Genomic DNA, 26,141 nt, shown 5'->3' on the forward strand with positions numbered 1-26,141 from the left:
ACCGGGCAGCCATGTCTGCTAGGTTGTTGCCGACAATGCCACAGTGAGCAGGAATCCATTGAAATGTAATGGTGTGCCCTCTTTCCAGAGCATGGTGGTGTACTTCCCTGATGTCAGATATCATCTGCTGGTATACTCTGTGACGTAATGCAGACTTGATGCTGTGAAGGGCTGCCTTAGAGTCACAAAATACAACCCATTTCTCTGTGGGCTCTTCGGTGACGTACATCATAGCGGCATGGAGAGCTGCAAGCTCTGCTGATGTCGATGTAGTCGTGTGCGACAATTTGAATTGAACTGTAACCTTCTTGGCTGGAACGACGAATGCGGCAGTTGAGCTGGCACGTGAGGTCGAACCATCGGTATATATATGTATGCGGTCATGATACCTCTGGTGTAGTAATAGGAGCGTAAGTTGCTTCAGAGCCGGCGATGGATGATTGGACTTTTTTGTAATTCCAGGAATATCAAAATTCACTTGAGGCTGTCGTAGGCACCACAGGGGAGATGAAGGCTTTGTCGCCGGTGTAAAAGATGACGGTATGCACTCTTGATGAGCGCTAATCATACGTGAAAAGGTCGCTTGAGGTCTTTCGGCTGGTAGGGAGGTCAAATGATGGTCGGGGATTCTTGACAGATGGCGAATGTGCGCTCTGAGAGAGTCGACAACTACATGTGTCTGGATCATATGGTCCCCAGCGATGGCAATTGTTGCTGCTGTTGACGTGCACCGAGGCAGCCCTAAACACGTGCGTAGGGCTTGACCTTGTATGCTCTCCAAGGCGCGAAAGTTCGTCTTGCATGCATTTGACAACACTGGTAGACTGTAACGTAGGAGTCCGAGAAACAGTACCCTGTAGAGCTGCATCATAGAACGCACTGGTGTACCCCAGTTTTTGCCGCAGAGAAACTTAAAGACCTGAGCAATGGCAACCAATTTCTTCTTTAGATAGACGCAGTGAGGGCTCCACGAGAGGTTGCGGTCAATGATTACACCCAGAAAGCGATGTGTCTTAGAATAGGATACCGCTTGACCATTAATTGAAACAGGATATGGTGACATTTGTTTGCGCGTAAAGCCAACCAATGCGCACTTTTCTGTAGACAGGCTGAGGCCTTGTTCTCGTAGATAAGATGCCGTCATGGTTGCCGCCCGCTGGAGCCTGGCTCGTACCTGAGGTCGTGTCACCGCAGAAGCCCAGATGCAAATGTCGTCGGCGTATATTGAGACGTGAACTGACCGCGGTAGGTACTCCGCTAGTCCTACCAAGACGAGGTTGAACAGAATGGGGCTCAACACTCCACCCTGCGGCACACCACGCCTGATGTAATGTTCCGAAGTTGGGCCGTCTTCAGTCTGTAAGAAAAAGCACCTCTCAGTTAAATAGTCCCGAATCCATTGATACATCCGGCCACCAACTCCAACAGCCTCAAGCGAGTTCAGTATGGCCTCATGGGCGACGTTGTCGTATGCTCCTTTAATATCTAGAAAAAGTGCCACTGATAGGCGCTTGAGGCTTTTTTGATTTTGGACCCAGGTTACGAGGTCAATGACGTTGTCGATGGACGAGCGACCTCGACGAAAGCCCGTCATGGCGTCCGGATAGATGTTGAATCGCTCTAGGTACCATTCCAAGCGAGCAAGAATCATTCTTTCCATCAGTTTACCGACGCAGCTCGAAAGCGCAATCGGACGGTATGATGAGAGCTCAAGGGGAGACTTTCCAGGTTTCAGTATGGGGATCAAGCGGCTCGATTTCCATTGTCTAGGAACGGCGCCATTCTGCCAAGACTCATTGTAGTAGCTGAGCAGCTCATCACGTGCGTCATGTCCAAGGTGGCATAGGGCAGCATACGTGATGCCATCAGGTCCTGGTGACGACGAACGTCTGCAGGTCGCCAACGCAGCATCGAGCTCTTCGAGTGAAAAGAGCACGTTCATTTCTGGTACACGTGCCTCAGGGATGTCATTCAATGCTGCGTCAGTAATGGTGGCCGCGGACCCAGCAACCCGCGCACAGAACTCTTCAGCCACTTGAAGTTCCGAGCGGAGTTGGTATAGGGCCAGAGCAGCAAAGGGCTTCCTTTGATGCGGAGATGAGCGAAGTCCCCTAACAGTTCTCCATATGTGCGAGAGCGATTTTCTGGGATCAAGCGACTGACAGAAAGTTTTCCATCGCTTGTCATCCAGTTTATCTATACGACGCTGTACTTTCTTCAGTATGCGTCGTGAAGCCCTCAGATCCAAGACGGACTTCGTGCGCCGATACCTCCTCTCCGCCCGTCGGCGTTGCGCACGAAGTCTCTCCAGTTCCATATCTGAGTCTGTTCGCCTTGCTGACCTTGTGAGCAAGCATATGGATGTTTTCAATGTCTCTGCGATTGCTTCTTCGATGGTTTGTGAAAGGCCTTCTCGACATGCGTCATCCATATCCTTCTTAAACTTTGTCCAATCAACTGTACGCAAGACAGTAGAGGAGCGTTGCTCAACTCCTCTAATCTTTATGTAGGTTGGAATATGGTCACTTCCATGTGTTTCAATGTCCGTGAACCAGTCGACGCTCGAGGCAAAGCGCCGTGACACCAAAGTTAAGTCCAAGCAGCTACTATAGGTGGTGCCTCGCAAAAACGTAGGGCTGCCGTCATTCACACAGCACAAATCATGGTCGGCAGCAAAGGAGGCGAGACTCCTGCCTCTGGAATCAATTTTAGTGCTTCCCCATAGCTGGTGATGCGCGTTGAAGTCACCTGTGATAACCCAGGGGCCATTGTTCATCAGTAATATTTTCTTGAGTCGTTCGCCGTCAAAGTGACCCGCTGGGGATATATGGGCTCCAATTAGTGTGAATGACACATCTTTCTTTTGGATATTCAGGCAGACATATTGGTTGTCGTCGTGAGGCTCTACTGCGTTAGCGACATATGTAAAGTCGGTGCGGATGTAGATGATTACTTTCGTGCTCGCGCCGCATGTGGACGAGACGAAGGATTCGTAACCGGACAGTCTGAGTGGTGTTGACGTATTTGGCTCGCAAATGACCAGTATGGGAAAGCGATGTGTAAAAATGTATTGGCGAAAGTCTGCTATGCGGGTCCTTAGACCCCTAGCATTCCACTGAAAGATCGACGCACCTTTAACTTCAGTGCGGAAGGGGACTATTGTTCGAGCCATGATGCTTAAACGATGCTAGCAAGCACTGGATTTAGTGCATCCAGTATTTGCAGAGCACTTCGAGCTGCTGGGGTTTGCAGCTTGTTCAGTATGATGCGCATTGTATTAATTAGAGATTGCAGCATATCAGCCACCTGCTTGTCTTGGTCGCACAAATCACGGACACTAGACTTCGGGGGTTGTCCAGCAAAATTTTGCTGCGATTCTGTCGGTGGATGCTGTCGTTTCGGTAGAGCCGGCCAAGATTCTGCAGGTGTGGTCTTCTCAGTTGCCTTGTTCTTCGCGGTCCTTTCGACAGTGTCTGGCCCGGGCGGCAGAGGAGGAGGAGGTGTTGTAGGCAGTGGCATGCGCGTCGCAGAGACAACAGCCTTCCTTGAGGGGCGCCGGCGACGGGAACGTCGCTTCCTGACTTTTTCGGCGGCTTCGCGATGAGATGAATGATCTCTCGCCATCTCTTTCAAGATAGCCATTTCCTTCCTAATAAGCGGGCATTTCCTCGAGGAAGCTTCGTGTGACCCTCCGCAGTTGGAACACTTCATCACAGTCGCGCCACACTTATCTGCAACGTGGGGCTCTCCGCAGCGGGGGCATGCTGCCTGATTTTCGCAGACGCTGCTCACGTGTCCCAGTCTCATGCATTTGCGGCACTGAAGAGGTTTCGCAATGAAAGGCCGCACTGCATGTCTGAAGTGTCCCACCTTAACATGCGAGGGTATATATTTACCCTTGAATGCAATCTTCACGCAGCGTGAACTGCCTAGCCGCTTAACATCAACAATGACCTCATCATTGGCTGGCTTGATAAGAATCGGCAAGTCGTTATTAAGGATGGCGACGTCTACGTCGTAGATAACGCCACTGACTACGTCAGATCCCAGAGGGATGTAAGAGCGCACCTGAATGCCATCGATGTCCGTTACGCTGCGTAGAGTGCTCAGAGCAGCCGCATGTTGGACATCAACCGCCAGTAGATTTTTCCGTGTGTTGACTCGGATGTCCGATATTTCATTTGGCACCAGGGCTTCCAGTGACATCGACACAGATTGCCGGTTGAGTAGCTTCATGTTGACGGTGGGAAGCAAGGGCACAAATATGATGGTATTGGTGTCCGGCCTCTGCGTGTGTCTTACTGTTTGCGTGCTTGACGGTGAGGACGTCCTGGTGTTTCTTCTCTTCGCTCTGCGGCTCTGCACCAGCTGGAAGTCGTCATCGGAAGTGTCCTCACTGCTGAGAGAGTAGACATGGGTGTCCTCACTGTCGCTGTCGCTCTGCTGACCGTTCCGCTTCCTGGAGGCGGCCGCCGCTGACGCCGCCGTCGCCGGCAGACGTGCGGGGTCGTCCACTTCCATCACGACCGAGCAGGGAGCGAGGACCACCGGATGAACTTAGAATTTCACAGAAATAAACTGGAGCAAGGAAGAACAGCTCTGTGTCAAAAACACTTCGTCGTCGTCCTCCTAAAAACAAGTATTACTCACATGATCTACGTTCTCTTCTTAAGTATGACCCGAAAAATTTTGCGAACAATTGTTCTTGATCGTCTCACACGCAACGTAACACTCCTTAATAATGGCCACACATTGCTGACGAATCAATAATCTGTATTCGAGTTTAACAGGTTCATTATATCATTATTCACCATTGAAGATCATTCCAGAGTGCCCATTGTTTCCTATTTTGATTTTTGATTCATGGCGCCAATTAGCATTACAGCAGAAGGGATACCACAACTCATCTCAAATCTCAAAGTACCATCTTCCACAAACATAGATAACATAACGTTTAAGATATTAAAAAATACTTTGTCCATCTCTAGCAAAATCCTATGCATCATTTTCACGCAGTAGTTACCATTAGGACTGCTCCCGAATGACTGGAAGGTTGGAAAATAGTTCCTGTGTTCAAAAGCGGTAAGAAGAATTCGTTGGAAAATTACCGCCATAGCTCACTGACCTGTATACGTTGCAAAATGCTCGAACATATTGACACAACTACTGGTTTATTTTTCTCGGGAGACCGCTTTTCACCGGCTAACAAATGTTAAACGATATCACTCAGCGCAGGACGCGCCTGCATGTTTCTAGAACGTTAAAGATGGTTCTATCTGTTGTCTGTTGTCGCTGTACCTTGTGTAACCTGAGCGTATGCGTGACGCGAATTCAGTAGTAGACCTTCTGGAAGAAACGCGGGCACCAGCGATTATTATGGAGCCTTCGATGACTCATGTATAAAAGCAGACGCGCTTGACCCGCAGATCAGAGTTCGACGATCGCCGATTGTGTTCGCCGCTATGTCGGGCTTTTAGTTTAGCTAGATTTTGTGGGTACAGTTTCGCCTAATAAAAAGTTCACCGACGATTACGATACTAGCTAATGAGAAATTTGAGCGCAGCTCTATGCGTATTTTTACTTCGCGATATAGGGACTGACCCGGGCAATCTTTATCGTGCAGCACGTTCCAAACAGAGTGAAGTGTGGCGCGTGTGCCTCACTAAGCAGGAGATCGCGAGATGCAGCGCGTGGGTGACGCGTGGCTGTGATTCAGAGCAGCCGCCACAGACAGACCGCCGATCCTGCAGCGCTTCGTTTTCATACAGGCTGCGCGTGCGCTACTCTGGAGCCATATCGTAGCCATCGTCACCGCACAGCCAGTCTTGCGCGGCATCATGCTTTTCTTCTCACGCTTTCGTTCCACCAACGAGGAGAGTGGCCCTTCATCGCGGGGAAGTCATGTCACCAGTGTTGGCGGCGACAACATCCAAGGGAGCGTCACATCGAGCCTTACTCGTAGCCGCTCGCCATCGCCCCTTGCAGGAGCAGTGGTCCACGTCACACAAGCTTGTACCACAGACTGACCTCAACAGCTGGCGCTGCGGAGAAGTGTAGCCCTCCCAACCTCACGGCACCCTGGCCACCACTCGGAAGTGCAGATGAGATCCCCCACGCGACTGCGGATGCCTAGGTCGCCGGCAACTCCATGCATGCGCATGGAGTTCTCTTACACGCTCCTCATGCACTATCATCCTTCTTTCTTTTCCCGCTGCGCTCCGCGTTCGCTTTCATTCTTCGCGGCGCTCGTTTGCTTGGTTACGCCAACGCCGTCATACAACGCCGACGCTCACCGCAGGAACGGGCGTCTAAGAGCTGCAATCTAACACTTACTTTCGTCATTCACAATTTCGCTACTGCGCTACACCGTCAATACAACGTGACTTTTGGTGGAGGTGCTTGTTCGTTCATGCGCCCAACGCCTTCGCAAAGCCGTGATCGAAGCCCGAATCACAAAAACAACGTTGACAAGGGCCAGCCAAGTAGCCGCAGGCTGCAAGGACTGCCCTCGGAGCGCGGACTTTTGCCTGAGACGACCAGGAAGATCGTGGATCGTGGCCAAGTCAACAACCCCAATGGCAGCCCCAGCGTCCCCTACGGTGCTTCAATAACACATAAAAAAAATAGCGGTAAGAAGAAAACTAGAGGAATTCCGCATCAAGCTACAGAACAGGTATTCGGCTTTAACTCAGGAAGAGGACCTTAGTGTTGAAGCAATGAACGACAATCTCATTGGCATCATTAAGGAGTGCGCAATAGAAGTCGGTGGTAACGCCGTTAGACAGGAAACCAGTAAGCTATCGCAGGAGACAAAAGATCTGATCAAGAAACGCCAATGCATGAAAGCCTCTAACCCTACAGCTAGAATAGTACTGGCAGAACTTTCTAAGTTAATCAACAAGCGTAAGACAGCGGACATCAGGAACTATAATATGGATAGAATTGAACAGGCTCTCAGGAACGGAGGAAGCCTAAAAACAGTGAAGAAGAAACTAGGAATAGGCAAGAATCAGATGTGTGCGTTGAGAGACAAAGCCGGCAATATCGTTACTAATATGGATGAGATAGTTCAAGTGGCTGAGGAGTTCTACAGAGATTTATATAGTACCAGTGACACCCACGACGATCGTGGAAGACAAAATAGCCTAGAGGAATTCGAAATCCCGCAGGTAACGCCAGAAGAAGTAAAGAAAGCCTTAGGAGCTATGCAAAGGGGGAAGGCAGCTGGGGAGGATCAGGTAACAGCAGATTTGTTGAAGGGTGGTGGTCAGATTGTTCTAGAGAAACTGGCCACCCTGTATACGCAATGCCTCATAACCTCGAGCGTACCGGAATCTTGGAAGAACGCTAACATAATCCTTATCCATAAGAAAGGGGATGCCAAAGACTTGAAAAATTATAGACCGATCAGCTTACTGTCCGTCGCCTACAAAGTATTTACTAAGGTAATCGCAAATAGAATCAGGAACACCTTGGACTTCTGTCAACCAAAGGACCAGGCAGGATTCCGTAAAGGCTACTCAACAATAGACCATATTCACACTATCAATCAAGTTATAGAAAAATGTGCAGAATATAACCAACCCTTATATATAGCTTTTTTATAAGCATTGATTACGAGAAAGCGTTTGATTCAGTCGAAACCTCAGCAGTCACGGAGGCATTACGGAATCAGGGTGTAGATGAGCCATATGTAAAAATACTGGAAGATATCTATAGCGGCTCGACAGCCACCGTAGTCCTCCACAAAGAAAGCAACAAAATCCCAATAAAGAAAGGCGTCAGACAGGGAGATACGATCTCTCCAATGCTATTCACCGCATGTTTACAGGAGGTATTCAGAGACCTGGAGTGGGAAGAATGGGGGATAAAAGTTGATGGAGAATACCTTAGCAACTTGCGATTCGCTGATGATATTGCCTTGCTTAGTAACTCGGGAGACCAACTGCAATGCATGCTCACTGACCCGGAGAGGCAAAGCAGAAGGGTGGGTCTGAAAATTAATCTGCAGAAAACTAAAGTAATGTTTAACAGTCTCGGAAAAGAACAGCAGTTTACGATAGGTAGCGAGGCACTGGAAGTGGTAAGGGAATACATCTACTTAGGGCAGGTAGTGACCACGGATCCGGATCATGAGACTGAAATAACCAGAAGAATAAGAATGGGCTGGGGTGCGTTTGGCAGGCATTCTCAAATCATGAACAGCAGGTTGCCACTATCCCTCAAAAGGAAAGTGTGGACCCCATCCCGAAGAACATGCACCCAGAATACAACCAAGAACGGCGGCAGGCGCGGGCCAAGGCCCTCACTGAACAACACGCCCAAGACCCGCACACCCGGTATGTGGACGCCGCGGAATACAAGCGGGAAGGCTTCGCGGCGGTGGTCGTTGCGGCGGCTACCGGCACCAAGACAACGGCGGCGAGCGTGCGGTGCACGAACGCCACAGACGCTGAGGAGGTTGCCATCGCTCTGGCGATCACCGAGGCCGAGTGTCGCACCTTGCTCAGCGACTCGAGGAATGCCGTGCGCAACTTTGCCAAGGGGCGAATATGCGCGCCGGCGGCCGCCATCATCGGCAAGCTCCAATTTCAAGACCGCGGCAGCACCGTCCGTATCAAGTGGTTCCCGGCGCACGCTGGCGAGTGTGCATCCTCACCGAACCACAACGAGACGGCTCATTCGGCGGCACGAGCGCTTACTTTCCGTGCCCCCGAGAGTGACCGTTCCGTGTGGTGGTTCGAAACCAAGGACAGAGTGACCAGTTATGCCGAAGTAACTAAGTGTTACCGCTTAGCTCGACGGACAATGCCGCCTCCCCACCCGGCACTCAGTCGGGAGGAGGCCGTAATCCTAAGACAACTACAGACCGCGTCACTCCTCGCCCCCGCAACGCTGCACGTGCTTCACCCAGAGCTCTATCCGAGTGGGCTGTGCGGTGTTTGTGCAGCGGGTCCGGCGGACCAATGGCATATCATGTGGGACTGTGCCAGGTTCCCGACGGCAGCTACCTCCAGGACTTATCCGCCAGAACTACAAGGTGCACTGCAGTCTGCAGACAAGGAATCACAACTATGGGCCGTCCAGCAGGCCCGGGGTGCGCTCGAGAAGCACAAGCCTCATGACCCACTACAAACGGGCCCAACTGGGCTAGTGCAGAGTAGGGCATAACCCCGGGTCGACGCTTGGCCAGCGTCACGACACGTTAAATCGTCGTTTGCCGGCACTTCATTAAAGTTATTCCTATCCTATCCTATCCTGTATAACAGCTGTGTGTTACCAGTACTCACATATGGGGCAGAAACCTGGAGGCTTACGAAAAGGGTTCTGCTGAAATTGAGGACGACGCAACGAGCTATGGAAAGAAGAATGATCGGTGTAACGTTAAGGGATAAGAAAAGAGCAGATTGGGTGAGGCAACAAACGCGGGTAAATGACATCTTAGTTGAAATAAAGAAAAAGAAATGGACATTGGCCGGACATGCAATGAGGAGGGAAGATAACCGATGGTCATTAAGGGTTACGGACTGGATTCCAAGGGAAGGGAAGCGTAGCAGGGGGCGGCAGAAAGTTAGGTGGGCGGATGACATTAAGACGTTTGCAGGGACAACATAGCCACAATTATTACATGACCAGGGTAGTTGGAGAAGTATGGGAGAGGCCTTTGCCCTGCAGTGGGCGTAACTAGGCTGATGATGATGATGATGATGATGATGATGATGATGATGATGATGATGATGATGATGATGATGATGAACACAGGGAGCCACCTACCTTCAGTGGAGCTTAGTCGGACGATCCGGATACCTGTCTCGCGACTTTCAAGAGGGTCACGGCCTCACAGCGAAAAGATCATGGCGAGTGGCTATGGGAACGCCTTTCACTTGCTCAAGTCCTCCGCGTGCGTACGGGAGCTCACCACCGGCTTTCTTCCCCCTCCCTCGCTCCCTCTAGCTCATCCTTCTATTGCCTCTTTTCCGTCCCCCAGAGTAGGATAGTCAACCAAACGCATTTCTGGTTAACATCCCTGCCTTCTCTCTTTTTTTCCTCATCCTCCACATTAATGACTGACCCTCTAACATTTCCCCCCACATGCGATTATTTGCCGACGATTGCATTATATATAGAGCTATTAAAAGTAACGATGACGACATCTGCTTTTAAAGCGGTCTTAACCTGAGCTATTCCTGGTGTCGTGATTGGCTAATGACACTCAAGTCGTCAAAGTGATAAATATTCTCATTTTCTCGTAGAAAGGAAAATTCTAACATTTCTTACTCAATAAAAAACTCTGCAGTTGCTCGGGCACAGTAATATAAGTATTCGTGCTTAAATCTCGCGTCTAATCTTTCAAAGAAAACCCATATCATGAGCAAATGCGATAAGGCACCCCGAACACTGAGTAATTTACGTCGAAACCTGCGTCCCTCACCTGCTAGCACACGCAAATGGGCTTATGTAACCTTCGTTCGTCCGCAGCTTGCATTGGCCTCATCTATCCGGGCACTTCATCAATATTACCTAATTTCAATCTTACAAGAAGTACAAAACAGAGCCGCCAGATTCATTTCATCCAATCACGACTGTCATTCCAGAGCCACTCGCCTTAAATTAGACATTCCTTCAACCATTATGTACCCGTAGAACAATCGCTTTGTTATGTCTAATACGCAAATATATTCACGGCACAACAGAAGAGAAATTGCCCCTAGTAGTACCATCACGTGATTCTAGGCGCCTTTATAATCATCTCAGTCTCATGCGAATATTCGGTAGAACTAAAGCTTTTAATTCCCCAGCTTTGCCACGAGCCATTGCACTCTGGAATGATCTTCCTGACAGCCTTGTTTCCCTCACTATGGAAGGATACAGAAAAGAGTCATACATTATATATATGCATATATATTTCATACACGGCCGAGAGGACTCTATAACTCAATTATTGTGCACTAATGGTTTTGACTCCCTTCAAACGAGGCGAAAAACAATACGACTGAAGTTCCTTTACTCTTCAATAAACCGTACATTTTGTTTAGATCCTAGTTTATACATAATTCTTTTTACATCTAGGAAATCCCGTTGTTCCCACCCCCTCACTCTCTCCACTTGCGTTGCCAGGACAGACCTCTTTAAATTTTCCTTCTTTCCTCGAACTATAGAAGAATGGAACTTCATACCGTTCCATCATCTCAACTCCCCTGAATCAACTCAAGCTCATATTATTAGTATTTTCTAAGTAACATTGCTGGTGTGTGCTCTTTTGTTTGCTTTTTTAAGCGCATTTATTATTTGTTACCTTGCCCCTCCTGATCCGGCCACACAACCTGCAGTATGATGTAAATAAATAAATAAATAAATAAATAAATAAATAAATAAATAAATAATCGGTAAACATTCCGCGAGAATTTATACTCTCACTTCTTCTAAAGTTCTGTGTTTACGATTGTATACAATTTCTTCGCAGTCATTAATAACGTTCTTTTGTTCCTGTTTGTGCTCTGTATAATCCTACATTTCCACCACCCATCACTAAATGCTGAGACTGCAATTGTGATGTGCTTATGAATAAATATATCAGTTTGCCGGTAGAAAGGTCACCTCGCTCTTTGACAGCAGTATTTTTTCTAGCTCTTACAAGAAGGTATAGTTAAGGTATTGTAACTACACCAAACCACGTGAGGTGACTGCTCGAGGGTGGTGGAAGAGCCACCTCATGAGGAAGTCTTCCTGTAAGCGCCCAAGCTACAAGAAAGCGCTCGTTCTAGGTTCGTATCGCTTGATGGCTGTGCCGGACAAGAAGTGCTCACGCACGCATTTGGCATCTTCATGATGCTTTCAATGGGCCCAAGAAACTCCTCTACGTGTCTGCTTCTTGAAGAGGCGCACGGGTATGGATGACAGTGAGCAGGCATGCGGCATTCCGCTGCACGTGATTCAACTACTTCGTGCAACACTCGCGCCGTCATGGTAAGGCGCCTGCCAGTTTTAACAATGTAACATCTGTGATATGTAAATAGAGAACGTTCATATGCAGAAAACGAAGCACGCCGCTTTCTTTTGGTGCAAGCGCTGCCAATCTTGCTGAGCTGTATTTGCTGAACTAGAGAAACTCTGAAAGTGGGGCCATATAGGAGCACGGTTATTGGCCTGCTACTCCTCGCAGGCGGACGGGAGAGAATTGGGAACTTACGAATGGAAGTAAGAAGGTAGTTGCATCTAGAGGTCTAAGGATGAAATATTTACATTTGATGTGACTGCTGGAGCTCAACATTCCGAAGCAATGTCAGGGTTCATGTCCCAGGGACGGCCCGGAGGACTTACTACACGGGAAGGCTTCACGCATATTTTGACCACATCGGGTCTCTTAGCGTGCACCGTGGTCAGAGAAATCAGGCGTTTCTGCATTCTGTGCCATGGGAATGCGAGCGCTATGCCTGGAAATCAAAGCTTGGACATCGAGCTCCGCAGCGTAGCGTTATAACCACGAGCTTACCACGGCACACGTTGCATGGCAACCTGTGGTTCATCTGGGGATTCGATCTGTATTCACAGTGTCCGTGATATGAGGAAAGGCTCACCGACAATGTGGAGCTCGACGTCGTAGCTCCTGCGGCTGCCATGCTTGTACTCGACATTGCAAACGTAGAGGCCGTGGTCCTCGTAGCGCAGTGCCGAGATGGCCAGCAGTGCGGGCCTGCGCACGGCCGAGAAGTGGGCGCGTCCCCGCAGTGGCTCAGCGACCGAGTGACGCGCCTGCATCAGGTTTCCGCGGCGCCCTGGAGGCGGGTCGAGCGTGTAGAGCGCCGTGGTCGGGTCGTCAGCCCGGTGCCACCAGACCTTGACCGCTGGGTCTGAGCGCGGTCCCAGGTCGCAGGGCAGGTCGGCGGTCGCACCCTCCGTCAGCAGCACCGTCACTGCAAGAACGGGAGCGGAACCATTACTGCCGTGTCACGCACTGAACCGACCACGAAGTCACTGCCACCGCTGTTGTTCATCAGCTGCGACGACATAAAACATCCACTACGAACAACCTATCTATACCACTGACATGACCATGAAATAACAACTCTGAAGAAAACAGGAAATAAAGCGACGTTTCCAAAGGTGAACAAATATAATAGCACCATACTTACGACAACGAGAGACAACCTGTCCCGGAAGAAGAAAACAACACAAGAGAAAGTAATTACATGCAGCTTGTAACTCGCGCATGATAAGCGAACGCCACAGGTACGAGAGAAGTATTGCTCGGGGAAGGGGAGTGGTGGGTCCATATTCATATTCTCTTTCTTTTTTTTTTAGGTGCTGCAGTGATGAGGAGACAGGCTGTCATAGTGAAAGAAGGCATTGTCGAACTGCATTTGTAACAACCACAGTGTAACACAGGCACAAGCAGTGTAACACGACATATATTATAAAAGAAGCTGCCTGCCTATATACCTTGAAATCAAGTTCAATAAGTTAATTAGTTAATTACTGCCGATATACAAGCTGTAGAAGTACAACAGAAAACTATATAATATTGTCATGCAAAAAAAAAACAGTTGTGTGCAAGATACAATAGCGAATATAAATTTTATTACATGCAACAAGATGCCACGATTGCCAACATGCCAAGCTTTATGCATCCGTATGCGGCGCAGGCTGATATAACCCAGTGGAATGCACTTTTCTTGAAGGAGTCTTCGTTGGTTAATGGAATGAGAGCAACGTTATCTGAGGTATCTGCTTACGCCGGTGGCATTTTTGCGTTAACACTGTGCGAAGAAGGCAGGCATGTAATACAGAAGGCAAAGTGCCAACATGCACGTATGCAAAAAAAGGTGCGCGCAGACAAGTAGCCTGCAGGTGCACTTAAATAGCAACGAAATTGAGAACTTCCAATTTCATACGCGCGAGCTTTGGCTACAGACGCGTTTCTGTGGCGGACAAGGTTCGAGCTTCGTGATACTGGCGTAAAGCATAAACGACGTGACATGCTCCGTTCGCTATTTTAAGGCGTTGGTTCAAGTCTGAACGGTCCCACGCATGCAGTAAAAGAGCTGACTCGTTCAGCATCTGTCTCGTTACTCCGCAAGAAAAGGGGCTGGCCTGCCGGGCGCGGCTATCCGAACACAAAAGTGACAGCAAAGCTAGACTCACTGCTGGCAAGAACAAGAGAGTCCGGGAGACCAACATGCTCAGAAGGAAACGGAACGAAAAAGAAAGAAGCTGAACTGATTCCACCCGAAGTTGAAGGCTCGAAACGGTTTCGCACAAATTCGACCACAGCGCGCCTGCTTGTTGTTGCCGATTTTTCGCGCTACGCCCGGCTGCCGTCTCAACGGGGCTCCCGGTGGTGCAAAGTTTAGGACTCGTAAAAAAAAGTACGAAGAAGAAGAAGAAACGAGACAACGTGACAGAGAAAAACGGGCCAAAATCACTGCTCCAATCCCTTCGAAATCCCGACGACAGGGCCCTGCTTCGCTTTTCCCCTTTTTCAGCGAAGTTGTTTCGGAAACTATTTTTTCTTTGTTCGTTCTTCCTATGCATCTTCTGGGTTTTTTGATAAATCGGTTTCCACGTCTAGTTTGGCCAACCTGATGTTTCTTTTTTGTCGGTCTTCGGGTAACTCACGAAGCTGTTTATTTCGTCCCGTTTCCAGCTCTCTGCAATGCTCCTAAGCGGTCCTTCTTTTTCGCTGCGCCACACCTGACCGCCTTCCTTCATTTTTTTTTCTGCTAGTATTCGTGTCAGACTTTGTTCTTACTTCTAAGTGGTGTCTTTACCTATGTTTCTTTTTTTATGCGGATGATACTTCCTTATTCATCCACTAATACCCGATCTGTGTGGGACATTTGTACATTGTTCTAGTGTAAACCGTTGAGCTTCGGTGAAGTTCGTGTAGACTTCAAGCCTTTGGTACAATAATTCGCACAGCGTCGCTTAGCAGTCACGCACCGTCAATGGAGGCACCAACAGTACTTGACAAAGCTGGTTGAAATTAGCGAATATATTGAGATTTATATTCAAATTCAAATTTATTTTTAGTATAGCAGCCTTAACGACCAGCGACCAGAATAAAAAAACGCTTTGGGATAGCTAGAGGGGAGTAGGCCAACACTCAGAGCATGGAATGCAGTAGAGGTAATTTTGACAGCACGCCGCCGCCCATAGTGGTGCTGCAACAACATTGAAATCAGTTGCTAGGCTGGTTCTTTTATGTGCGGAAGGCTAGGGACGTCAGTCCCCACATCTGAATCTGCTATCGCCGCGGCGGCTTGAGCAATAGTAATCTTTACCGGGAAACGTATGCGGGATCCGCTACGTGTTTTGCATTGTCATCAGGAGCGCCTTGTAATCAATTATGTGGTTCGGATGCTTGTTTTGTACTTGTTCTTTAATGAGACGTATGCTGTTCTGTATGTTGTATGCGTGATTCCAAAGGATGTATGCGCTGTTCGCCTCGCTTTGGTGCGTGCTTGAAGCCCCTGCCTGACGGGGGTATACGAGCCGCTGCTCCCGGCCTGCGTTGACCCCGGGATCCGCCCCATTTTTGGGAACGGACGCGGACGCGAAGAATGCCGACCACCTAGAGGCAAACAGCTTCGCTGTAGAAAGTTCCGTTAAGAAATCACCATCTCGGTATTCAAGTTGGCTTATACAGTATTAAAACATAAGTCGAAGCCAAATTTATTACAGTGGCGTCTCATTCCCAAGAGTATTTTTTAACTCTTTCCGGGTCAGTAGTCTAGTCAAAACTATCTTTTTTTTTCAACCAGATATAGTATTCAATATTATTTAATTCAGTAGTGTTCAGTATCTTGTTAATTCAGTAACAGCAACTTTTGTTTAGCGCGTTTCTGCGGCCATTTAATAGCGTTCCAATATAACAGGTTTCCTGGAAGTACATATCCTCTTGTATTTTTCCTTAATAACTAACCTTATGTATGTTTCATCGTTATTTGGTAATGTGAGTTTGTATTGTTCACACAGCACTGAGTCGAGCTCTTTTTTTTTCCTTTTGATATATTGGTCTTAATGGTTGATTTGGCCAACCTGATTTGGTCAACCTGATTTCGATTTTGTCTGCTTTGGCTTTCGGATATAGCTCTCCTCTGCAGCGACATTGCAAAAGATACCGTGTCACTCTTCTCATAAATGCTTGGGAAATTCAGGAGCCGAATAAATTTTGATTACTGCGCGCACAGGGCAGGGTACAAGATCCACTGCCTTCGAGATCGGGGCCCGTATTCACAAATAACGCCTTACACCACGGCTGCTTGCAAGAGTAGGTTCCAGTCAATCATCATATTGGGCACATTATTAGTGGAGGTGGTCGGCCGAACACGAACGGCTATTGCGAACGAAAAGCATTGTGCATTCTGGCCCAAATCCCACGAATAACTTGTTGCGCAGTAGATCCGATTGCATACTGTCATCGGGCGAATTGGCGAAGCTAATTGTCCTGCTTCGATTCGTTCCGATAATTGTTGTTCACTTAATGATGAGACCCTGGCAACATGGTAATCAGGTGTGTTCCCCGTACCTTGAGAATTTATCCTAATACGCATGCCGAATTGCGTGGCGCGGGTCGCGGCGCAACCCACCTTCTGACGTTGCAGGGCGGCGTAAAATCACGCTTCACTACACGGCGCAGCAAAGCAGTCCGTCTCACCCCTGCTGCTCAAGTGAATACATGCATCCAATCGGTAGTATCGCACAGCACCAAACGGAATAAGACCGCTGAACGAGGGAAGTGCGACGGCGGATTTATTGAAAAGCCGCCCCGATGCCTCACAGGAGGCAATCAGGTAAATTGAACGAATAATGTGAGGTCAATTATTTCGATTTGCATGCCCATTTTAATCAATAAATTAAAATTTGAAATTTTACGAGCCATAACTACGCTGTGATTATGAGGCACGCCATAGTGGTGAACTCCGGATTAATTTTGACCACCTGGGGTTCTTTGACGCGCACCTAACACACGGTACATAGTCGTTTTTGCAACATGCCAATTTGGAAATGTTTAAGCACGCAACTAGGCCTTCAGAGCCATTTCCTCTAACTTTCCAATATAAACGTGTGCCGTAAACCTTGTAACTGAGTTAATTAATGCAAGTAGTTTGATTAGTGAAGTGACTGTTTTTCTTTTTATTGCAAGTGATGCCTACTGGGCACATAAATTATTTGTAGCTACATTATTCGAATAGGTTTCGGTGCTTTCTTTGTTTTTTTGTTTTTTGAGTGTCCGAAAAAAAAAGCACGCACCTACAGAATGCCAAGCCTATACACAACATAACGCATTTGTTTTCGTCACCTTCTTAGATTGGACTGGGCTATATACTTTAGAGACCCCTGTTTTTTTTTTTCTGGACCATCATGCTCCTCCCGCTAAGTGACTAAGCGCACAATTGCCTTTTGAGCTTTGATACTGTGTATTTTAGTAATTCTTTTCGGTTACTTCTTTTTTTTCCACCTCTCTCTTATCCCCAGTGTAGGGCAGTAAACGGGACGCTCATATAATTAATCTCCCCGCCTTTCTTATCACTTTCGATTTCCATTCTTTTAGCCATTACACTTATTGGCTCTCACGCGATCACCTCTTTCGCCTGAATCGGTAACTCGAATGGTCGAATGAATAGACGAATAGTATAGTATTAGAAATTGGGTCGAAAGAAAATGACCCTGGAAAAATTACACTCCTTAATATCATTGTTCTTTTTTTTCCAAGTTGACAAGAACTCACGTGCTACGTGACTCACGTAGCATGCCTCGGTGCTTAGTACTTTTGGTGATGTAATTTGCCGGCTTGTGCATCTTTGGTATTGCAGCGCGATGTTTTCTGGGTCTTTTTTATGTGCAGACTACTGGCTATTATAGGCAATACTGGCTGATAGGGCTGCATGTGATCTCTGTGGCTGCGAAGAGAACATTTACCACCTATTGTGCCACTGTTCTCAGTTTGAACCGCAAAGGCAATCTATGATTAATGCATTCAAGAAACTAGATGATCGACTTCTGGATGAACAGACAATACGAGAACACCGTCGCCACCAATCATGAGCTCAGAAAGCACTAAAGGCACTTTTGTGCTTTCTGAGAACGTCATGGCTTGTGCGAGCGCCTTTGACTCTGTAGTGTTGTTCGTGCACGTCTCTCTTTCCCCACCTCTGTCTTTCTCGCCTTTATTTCTATACCTCTTCTCCCTTCCCCAGCGCAGGGTAGCCAACCGGACCCTTGTCTGGTTAACAACCCTGTCTTCCTTCTCTCTTTCTCTCTCTTGTGATGCACTAGCTTATTTAGCGCTTCTCCAGCAGCTGTCATCAAATAAGTGAGCGTTTTGTTTTCTGTTCCCGTTCCCCTTCCTCTCCTTTGTAATTATTTTATCATCCCCGACGACCTGCGCCCAATAATAATAATAATAATAATAATAATAATAATAATAATAATAATAATAATAATAATAATAATAATAATAATAATAATAATAATAATAATAATATGAAGGTGAAGGAGAATGTGTATGGTACAAGCATACATTCACTGAACCAGTTTTTCTTTATGCTGAATTGGTTGTCCTACCACACGCACTAGTGCAAATCACTTTGTATCCGAGAGAAATTCCTGCAACCACTTGTCGCGAACTCGTCGGGAGCAGTTGCACTATGCATCTTTTTGGCTTTGCACGATACGTGGCACGTTACTGAGGTGCGTGATACGCCAGGTCTACTGCGCACGCGCCTCCTCTCCTGTAGTACCGCTAATTCTAACATACTGCGATCGCGTACCGTGCTTGAGCGGCGAACAAAATCAATAAATTGAAGAAAAAGGTGAATATTTCTTATGTGGAACAATAAAGTTTGTTTGCACATATTTATGTGTCATTTACAGTGATTACAAATTGTTAACTGCTGCGATATATCTTGCACTGCTTGTCAGCTTACGTTGTAGATTCGAATACATGTACACGCTATAATCCAATTCAAGCTTCAGATCAAAGCTTTCGTTCACGTTTCGCGGGATGTGTTCTATGTTTTTTACGCACTCACTATCACTGAGACACCGGATCAACTGCCTGTATGTTCAATTGGTCTAAGCCGTTTTACAGCGTGAAGAAAACGAATCTGACAACGAAATTATGTCTTGTTGAGGCACCTTATATTCTTTTCGCACATTCACGCACCCCCATCGTTTGCTGCATGGCAACACTCGTCTGGTGTTTGCTCAACTAGGTTTCCCCTATGTGTGCTTCATGGTAACCGGCCACACCAGTCAGTTCCAGGCCAACGTCGTCCGTCGTATAGAGGCGCATCAGCACTGCGCGCCTCGCAGTATCCTGTAAAGGCAGCGTATGCCGTAATATGCCATTTTTCGGCTCTATAATGACTGAGATCTCTGTCTTTGTGCATGAATGTTATTATATAATCAAATGTTTATAGCTCGCGCTTCTGTTGTGTTTGTGTAGCCCACGTAAATACTGCGAGGCTGAATTCCAGAGTAGTTTTGAACGGCGCTTCTCTGGCTTTGCTGTCCACTACGTTAGGTTGCGCAAGCTACAGCAGACTCGCTTACTAAACCTCAGCGCTCACAGCACGATATCTGGAGGGATCAGGAGCAGCAGTACACACCTATTCGAACTTAAGACATAATGGTAGATTTCCGCATGCCGTATGACATTGACAGACGAGATGTGTATGCGTATGCGTACACATCTATGCATGCGTATGCGTAGATGCGTATGTCTGTACCGTTTTAGTTTGAAACTTAGCAACAAGGAATCCCGCTTGTACAAAACTGAATTTTTAGAGAGAGAGAGAGAGAGAGAGAGAGAGAGAGAGAGCAACTTTTTAACGTAAACTGGAGACATTTGCCTGGTGACATGCCTAGCCTGCTACTACGGGTGAGTGCGATTAAAAAAGTAGGGAGTCATACAAGACATACGGCATACACATCACACGCACAATACCCACCACATACAACCTACAAGCATAAAGCATCTCGCTTAGACCCGTGTGTCGCATAAGAGTTCCAAGCGCTTTCATAGCGTCGGGCGTACAGACGGATAGAATCACCACTGCACCATGCGTTAAATGTACGAGAGAACATGGCGCACTTAACTCGATAGCGCAGCCTCTTTGAATTGCAAAGGATCATCCTACAACGATCGCACTAAATGTATCTCGGAGCTCAAACTTTGAGTTACGACATGCATACATGGATCATGGACCAGTGCCGCCTGTGCGCCCCGCGCTACGTAGGCGCATTCAGCTTTTCTTCGAGGCACAGCTCTCGACAAGACACTTTAATAGTGCATGTTTTGTGCTTTGTGTGTGTGATGTGTACGCTGTATTTTCTGTCTGTATCACTTCACTTCAATAATCCTGGTCCAGCGCTGACATACAATGGGTGACCAAAAGTTTTGCAGCTCGCATGTATGAAAAACTGCCAGACCTTGGGAAAACATTTTTCAACATAATTTTCCCTCACACTAATGCACTTCTCCCATTTTCCTGGAACGCTTTTATTACCTTGCAAAAAACAACTTTCTTCCTGGTCGCCAAGCCACTCCTCTGTGGCAGGTTGAAGTGAGTTCAAGTCATCAAACCTCGTTCCCTTGAGGTGTTTCTTCTAATCCGAAAATAAATAAAAGTCACTCGGGGCCAGGTCGGGACTGTAGGGTGGGTAATCCTGCTGTTCGAAGCCACACTCTCGAATGGCAGCCTGGCCAACACGAGACCTGTGAACCGGGGCGTTGTCGCGCAGGAGGAGGACACCTCTTGTCACTAATCTTCGGCAGTTTTTTCACGATGGCTTTACGCAGTTTTCGAAGAACGTTGCCGTAGTATTCGCCTGTAACTGTCCTACTGTTTTCAAAATACTCAATGAGCAGGATCGCCTTTGCGTCCTAAAAAAGTGTCGCCATCACTTACTTCCCTGAGCTTTGGGTCTTGAATTTTTTCGGCAGAGGAGACCCCGAATGCCTCCACTGCATAGACTGCTGTTTTGTTTCTGGATCCCACTGATACAGCCAAGTATCATCCCAGTCACAAGGCGGGAGAGAAAATCTTCTGGGTTGCTTGAATATAGATGCACAAGTTCCCTTGATGAATGCACGCGCTGGCGTCGATCTTGCTCTGAGAGGTTCCGTGGCACCCCTCGTGCCGAAATATTCAACGTACTTAAAACACCATGGATGTTAGTGGAAGCACTGTCATAAGAAATGTTTAATTCTCCGGCAACTTCAGACACCTTGATTCGGCGATTATTCATGATAAGGCTCTCTGCTGAGGCTGAATGGTCCAAATCGGTTGAAGTGGCCTGCCGCCCTGACCTTGGGTCGTCTTCCACGTGCACATGGCCACGTTTAAACTCATTGAACCACCGAGTCAAGCATATGAAGGACATTCACTTCCATACAGATTCACCATCTTACTGTGGATTTATTTGGTGCAACTTCCTTCTTTGCACAAAAATTTCATAACATTCCGGTATTCGAGCTTGAAATCGTGGGAGGACGCCATGTTTGACTGACTGATGCAGACCAAGTAATGAACTGGAAGTCTTGATATTCAGACCACGCTTGGCTGCAGATATGATTTAAAGATAAGGTAGAGAGATATCACTGTCAGACATTTGGTTGTAGCCAAGTTGCCAAAGTTTTTGACCTCCCCTTGTGTTTTGCCCTAGGGCAATGTTAGTGCCAGCTACAGGGCTCACCGTCATATTTACACTGATGACTCCGTTACGGCTACATCACCTGTCACTGGTGTGTCGATTCCGTCTGCGAGTGTTGCCATCTGTACCACTTTCAGTCACCGCACTTCAACTACAGCCACTGAACTAGCTGCACTGCGGGTCGCTTTGATTTACGTCATAGATCAGACAGCCGAGTCTTGGGCCATCTTCACCAACTAAAGACGGGCCCTGTAGTCCATGGAGTCGCCACGCGTGCAGGAACAACTCGTAATGGACATCAGACGCCTCTGCAATAAAGTCTGCGAACGGCATCACAGGGTTGTGCTGCAGTGGTTACCAGCCCACTGCAGAATACAAGGCAACATCCAGGCAGACCGTGCTGCCAAAGCGGGGCACGGCACTTTGAGGGAAATGTTGCAGAAAGCTTTCCCGAGAAAATACGCGGCGACTCTGGTATCTGCACACGCTTGGAGTCTCCAGCGATCCCTCTAGACAGATACCAGCTACCCGTACGGATCCGTATACAAAGTAGATCCATCGTGCGACTTTTACATGTCGCGAGGCCTCAATAGACAGGACCAAGCCTGCCTTCAACGCATAAGAATCAACGTGGCCCACACAAACTACTCCATGTGTTAGATTCCACTCACGGGCTCGCCAATGTCCCCTGAATGTAACGTTCTTGAAGACCTGCAACACGTTCTGTGTGATTGCTGCCGCTACGCATCAGAGAGAGAGAGTCCTTGAAGGCGGCATTGCTCCTTCAACAGGATTCGAGCTTAGTACTACAGCACATTCTCGGCCCATGGCAAAGCACCACCTCGTGCGCTACGCGCCATGAAAGCGCTGCTCATGTTCTTGCGGTTGCGGGTCAAGAGCCTTAACGATGCTTTGTAATATATATATATATATATATATATATATATATATATATATATATATATATATATATATATATATATATATATATATATCTGTGTGTACGTGCGAGCGTTCGGTCAAGTGTTTATCACTGCATATAGCATAATCATCACCCAGCTCCTGAAATAGCATGTCAGGCGAACAGCCAGGCTAACATTTCCAGCATATCATTAAAGCTTGTTTCTCTCTTTTCAGTTATCAGCGCGTTCACCTGGAGAAACATGACAGGCATGCCCACATGCAAACGTTTTTTCAGTTTTCATTATGAGCCGCTCTCTGTCTCCCTTCTCTTGTCAAGTAAACTAATTCCATACCTACACGCCACAATGTGACCTAGAAAGAAGAATTGTGCTGTGTAGGCTGCCCAATACATGATTTTTACATCTTTGCTTGAAGTTTGCTCTATACGGATACCATCCTTTACACGATGTCTGACCCCCGTTAGTCGCTGTTATGCAAGAATAATTTATCTGGTATACTAGAAGGTTTTTTTACCGTCTGAACCAAGAAACTAAATGCTACAAAAATAAAAAAATGACGTGTTGTCCAGATCGCTTTCTGACATACGCCTATGAAAAAAAAAAGCCCGATTGTCCATGCTTTATGCTCCTTCAATTTGATGAATTATGGGGTTTTGCGTGCCAAAATCTCGATCTGATAATGTGGCACGCCACATTGGGGGACTCTAAAAATTTTAACCACCTGGGGTTCCTTACCGTGCGTCTAAATCTAAGTACACAGGTGTTTTCGCATTTGGCCCCTGTCGAAATGCGGTCACCATAGCTGGGATTCAATCCCGCGACCTCGTGCTTAGCCTTCAATTTGTTATCGGTTGGATTACTTTGAGTTGAAATTCTGCAAAGATACAGTGTACCGCATCAAGAGTTGGTGGCTCGGCACCTGCAACACATAGAAAATGCAGGAAAATAACCACGTGCATCAATCGTAAATATTTCAGTCGCTGTACGTTACAACACGAAGGTAATAGAATGGTCTCGTTCTTTATATATATATATATATATATATATATATATATATATATATATATATATATATATATATATATATATATATATATATATATATATATGCCATGGCTTAAATAATGCCAAAAAAATGGCTGTGGCTTAGCTAAGGTTCAGCCCAGGATGCGAAGCATACTAGCCTTTATTTTAGCTGTTGAACCACTGTTTAGCCTGGTGAACTGCTGTTGCTTGCTATATTTGGTTCGGCTAGACGAAGAAACAACTCATGCAGGCGAGCGCACGAGCTGAGACCCGGCTATGTAGCTACGCGGCCGCAAGCGAGCGCACGAGTTGAGCCTCCGCTTTTGCAGCTGTTATGACGTCATATGGTAGCTACGCGGCTACGCGGCCGCGCACGGCGCAGCAAGGAAGAGCGTGGTTGTGCGGCTAGTATGCTTCGCATAATAGAAGCAACTTAATAACAAACATAGCAAACTTAAAAGAGAATAGACCCACATATGAGACGCGCAGCAATGAACAATGGCTCATACCCTCAATGGTAGCTACGCGGCCGTGCGCGGCGCAGCCTGGAAGAGCGTGGTTGTGCGGCTAGTATGCTTCGCATAAAAGGGCCTTTCAGCACACTATACAGGCAATAGATCTCGGCATTTGTGCTATGTAACATGCCATAACCGACCGGATGGGTAGCACCTCAAAATTTGCTCTGTGGTTGTCGAGCAATTTCGTGCCAGCCCACCTAATTTCTTTGTAATGTTTATTTTTTATTTAATATTTTTGTTCTGTCTGCCTACTGCTGTCAGAGCCTATATGCAGAGGAAAAAGCAGAAGGAGCACGAATCGTCGCGTGTGCGCAGGTTTCTAAGTAATGGCGTGATACGCTTGGCGTGCATGAAGCTGCACAGATAGTGTAAGTGCATGCAGCAGCCAGCCTTAAGCAAAGACCTGACGCCTGCCACGCGCTCAAACAATGGTCGCGTGCGCGAGGTCCACCCGGGAAGAGCAGCATCCCTGCCTCTACGGGGCGGGAAGTGAACTCGTAAGGGAGGGGGGACGCCCTGACGACTAACCCATTATTTCTGATCATTGCGCTGCGCTTGTTTACACCACTGCATGCTTTGCTTGCGGGCCTTTCGGTTTTTCCTAAAGGTGCGCAGGTGCTGAATTATTCTCCTTGCATACCTTGCCTCACTCCATCGGTGTTTCTCTCCGTTTCACTTGTTCTTGCGGGCAACGTCTCGCCTACAACTATTATGTTTTTTTTTTTTTCATCGGCCCCTGACGTTTATTGAAGAGACGTTACAGCGTTGCACAAATGCAAGTTCTCTGCGTTTATTTGTTCAGCCTTCTTTCTAGTGATCTTCCCTTAGTACACCAAACTATACTCACAGGTGCGCTGAGAACTCATGTATAGCTTTAAGTGCTCCGGCATCCTTTTCTTGCCGACCCGCAGTGGTTGCTTAGTGGCTGTGGTGTTGCGCTGCTAAGCACGAGGTCGCGGGATCGAATCCCGGCCGCATTATTGATGGGGGCGAAATGCGAAAACACCCGTGTACTTAGGTTTAGGTGCACGTTAAAAAACACCAGGTGGTCCAAATTTCCGGGGTCCCCCAGTTGTGTGCTTCGTAATCAGATCATGGTTTTCGCGTGCAAAACCCAATAATTTGTATAACTAATTTTTCGCGTTTTTTACAGCAAGAGTCCTGTAGCAAAGAAGAAGCCCCACATTACACTGACGTCGCCATGGCAAGTGTCGAAACAGTAGCAATGCGCGATCCATGGGGAGGTTATTTTCCGTGGGGCAGAAACGTTGAAAGGAAAATACGAGGCAGTACGGCATATGCAAAATAGAGAACAATTTCGGACTTCGTGCAAAGAAAAGAAGCAAAAAAGGAAAATTCCGAAACCTGGTGCGCAACAGTCGCATCAACATAAAATTTAATTCATTCCTTCTAAAAACTACCATTGATTGGAACCGCCTTCCAGCCTCCATCGCCTCCAAACCCGATGTTAATGACGTAAAGACTGCTGTTTCTTCTTAGTTTATGTGAGCTTGTTTCGGTTGTCGGTAAGGTGTATTATGTACACTTTACTGTTTTATATACTTAAGTAGTTTTGTAACTACCACTCATCGCTGTAATGCACTGGCCTTGAGTAATTAATTTATTCTGTTTGCTTCATTTTACAGCACTGTCATTCAACACCACGACAGTCTTAGTACGCTACTAGCCGGATATTTAAACATTCAGGCAGTGGTCCTGTGTGAGCTTTACCGTAGTCTTTCAAGCTTTTCTATAGGAGAGCAACCACTCCCCTTGAACTGCAACTGTGTGGGATGCGGTGTACAAGACCAATCATTCGTTACCGGTTCAACTTGAGTTACCTGATTGATGACATATACGCGATTCATTGTAGAATATCCCTCCCTGAAGCCAGCCTGTTCTCTTGTTTGACTGAAACCAAGTGTTGCACTTATTCTATTGAAAATTATATTGTCGAATATTTTATGCAATACCTGAAAATTAAATTATGGGGTTTCAAGTGCCAAAACCATTT

General features: G+C 47.1%; 1 protein-coding gene across 1 annotated transcript in view; it reads right to left on the minus strand.

Moving 5' to 3' along the window:
* Positions 1-26,141, minus strand: part of LOC135902989 (neural cell adhesion molecule 2-like) — a 422,685-nt gene that overhangs the window by 122,263 nt on the left and 274,281 nt on the right. Inside the window, exon 2 of the mRNA XM_065433320.2 lies at positions 12,579-12,914. Within this exon, the coding sequence (XP_065289392.1) occupies positions 12,579-12,914 (336 nt within the window). The remainder of the gene's footprint in view (positions 1-12,578; positions 12,915-26,141) is intronic.

This window comes from Dermacentor albipictus, chromosome 1 (assembly GCF_038994185.2).
Source record: "Dermacentor albipictus isolate Rhodes 1998 colony chromosome 1, USDA_Dalb.pri_finalv2, whole genome shotgun sequence".
In the NCBI taxonomy this organism is placed as follows: domain Eukaryota; kingdom Metazoa; phylum Arthropoda; class Arachnida; order Ixodida; family Ixodidae; genus Dermacentor; species Dermacentor albipictus.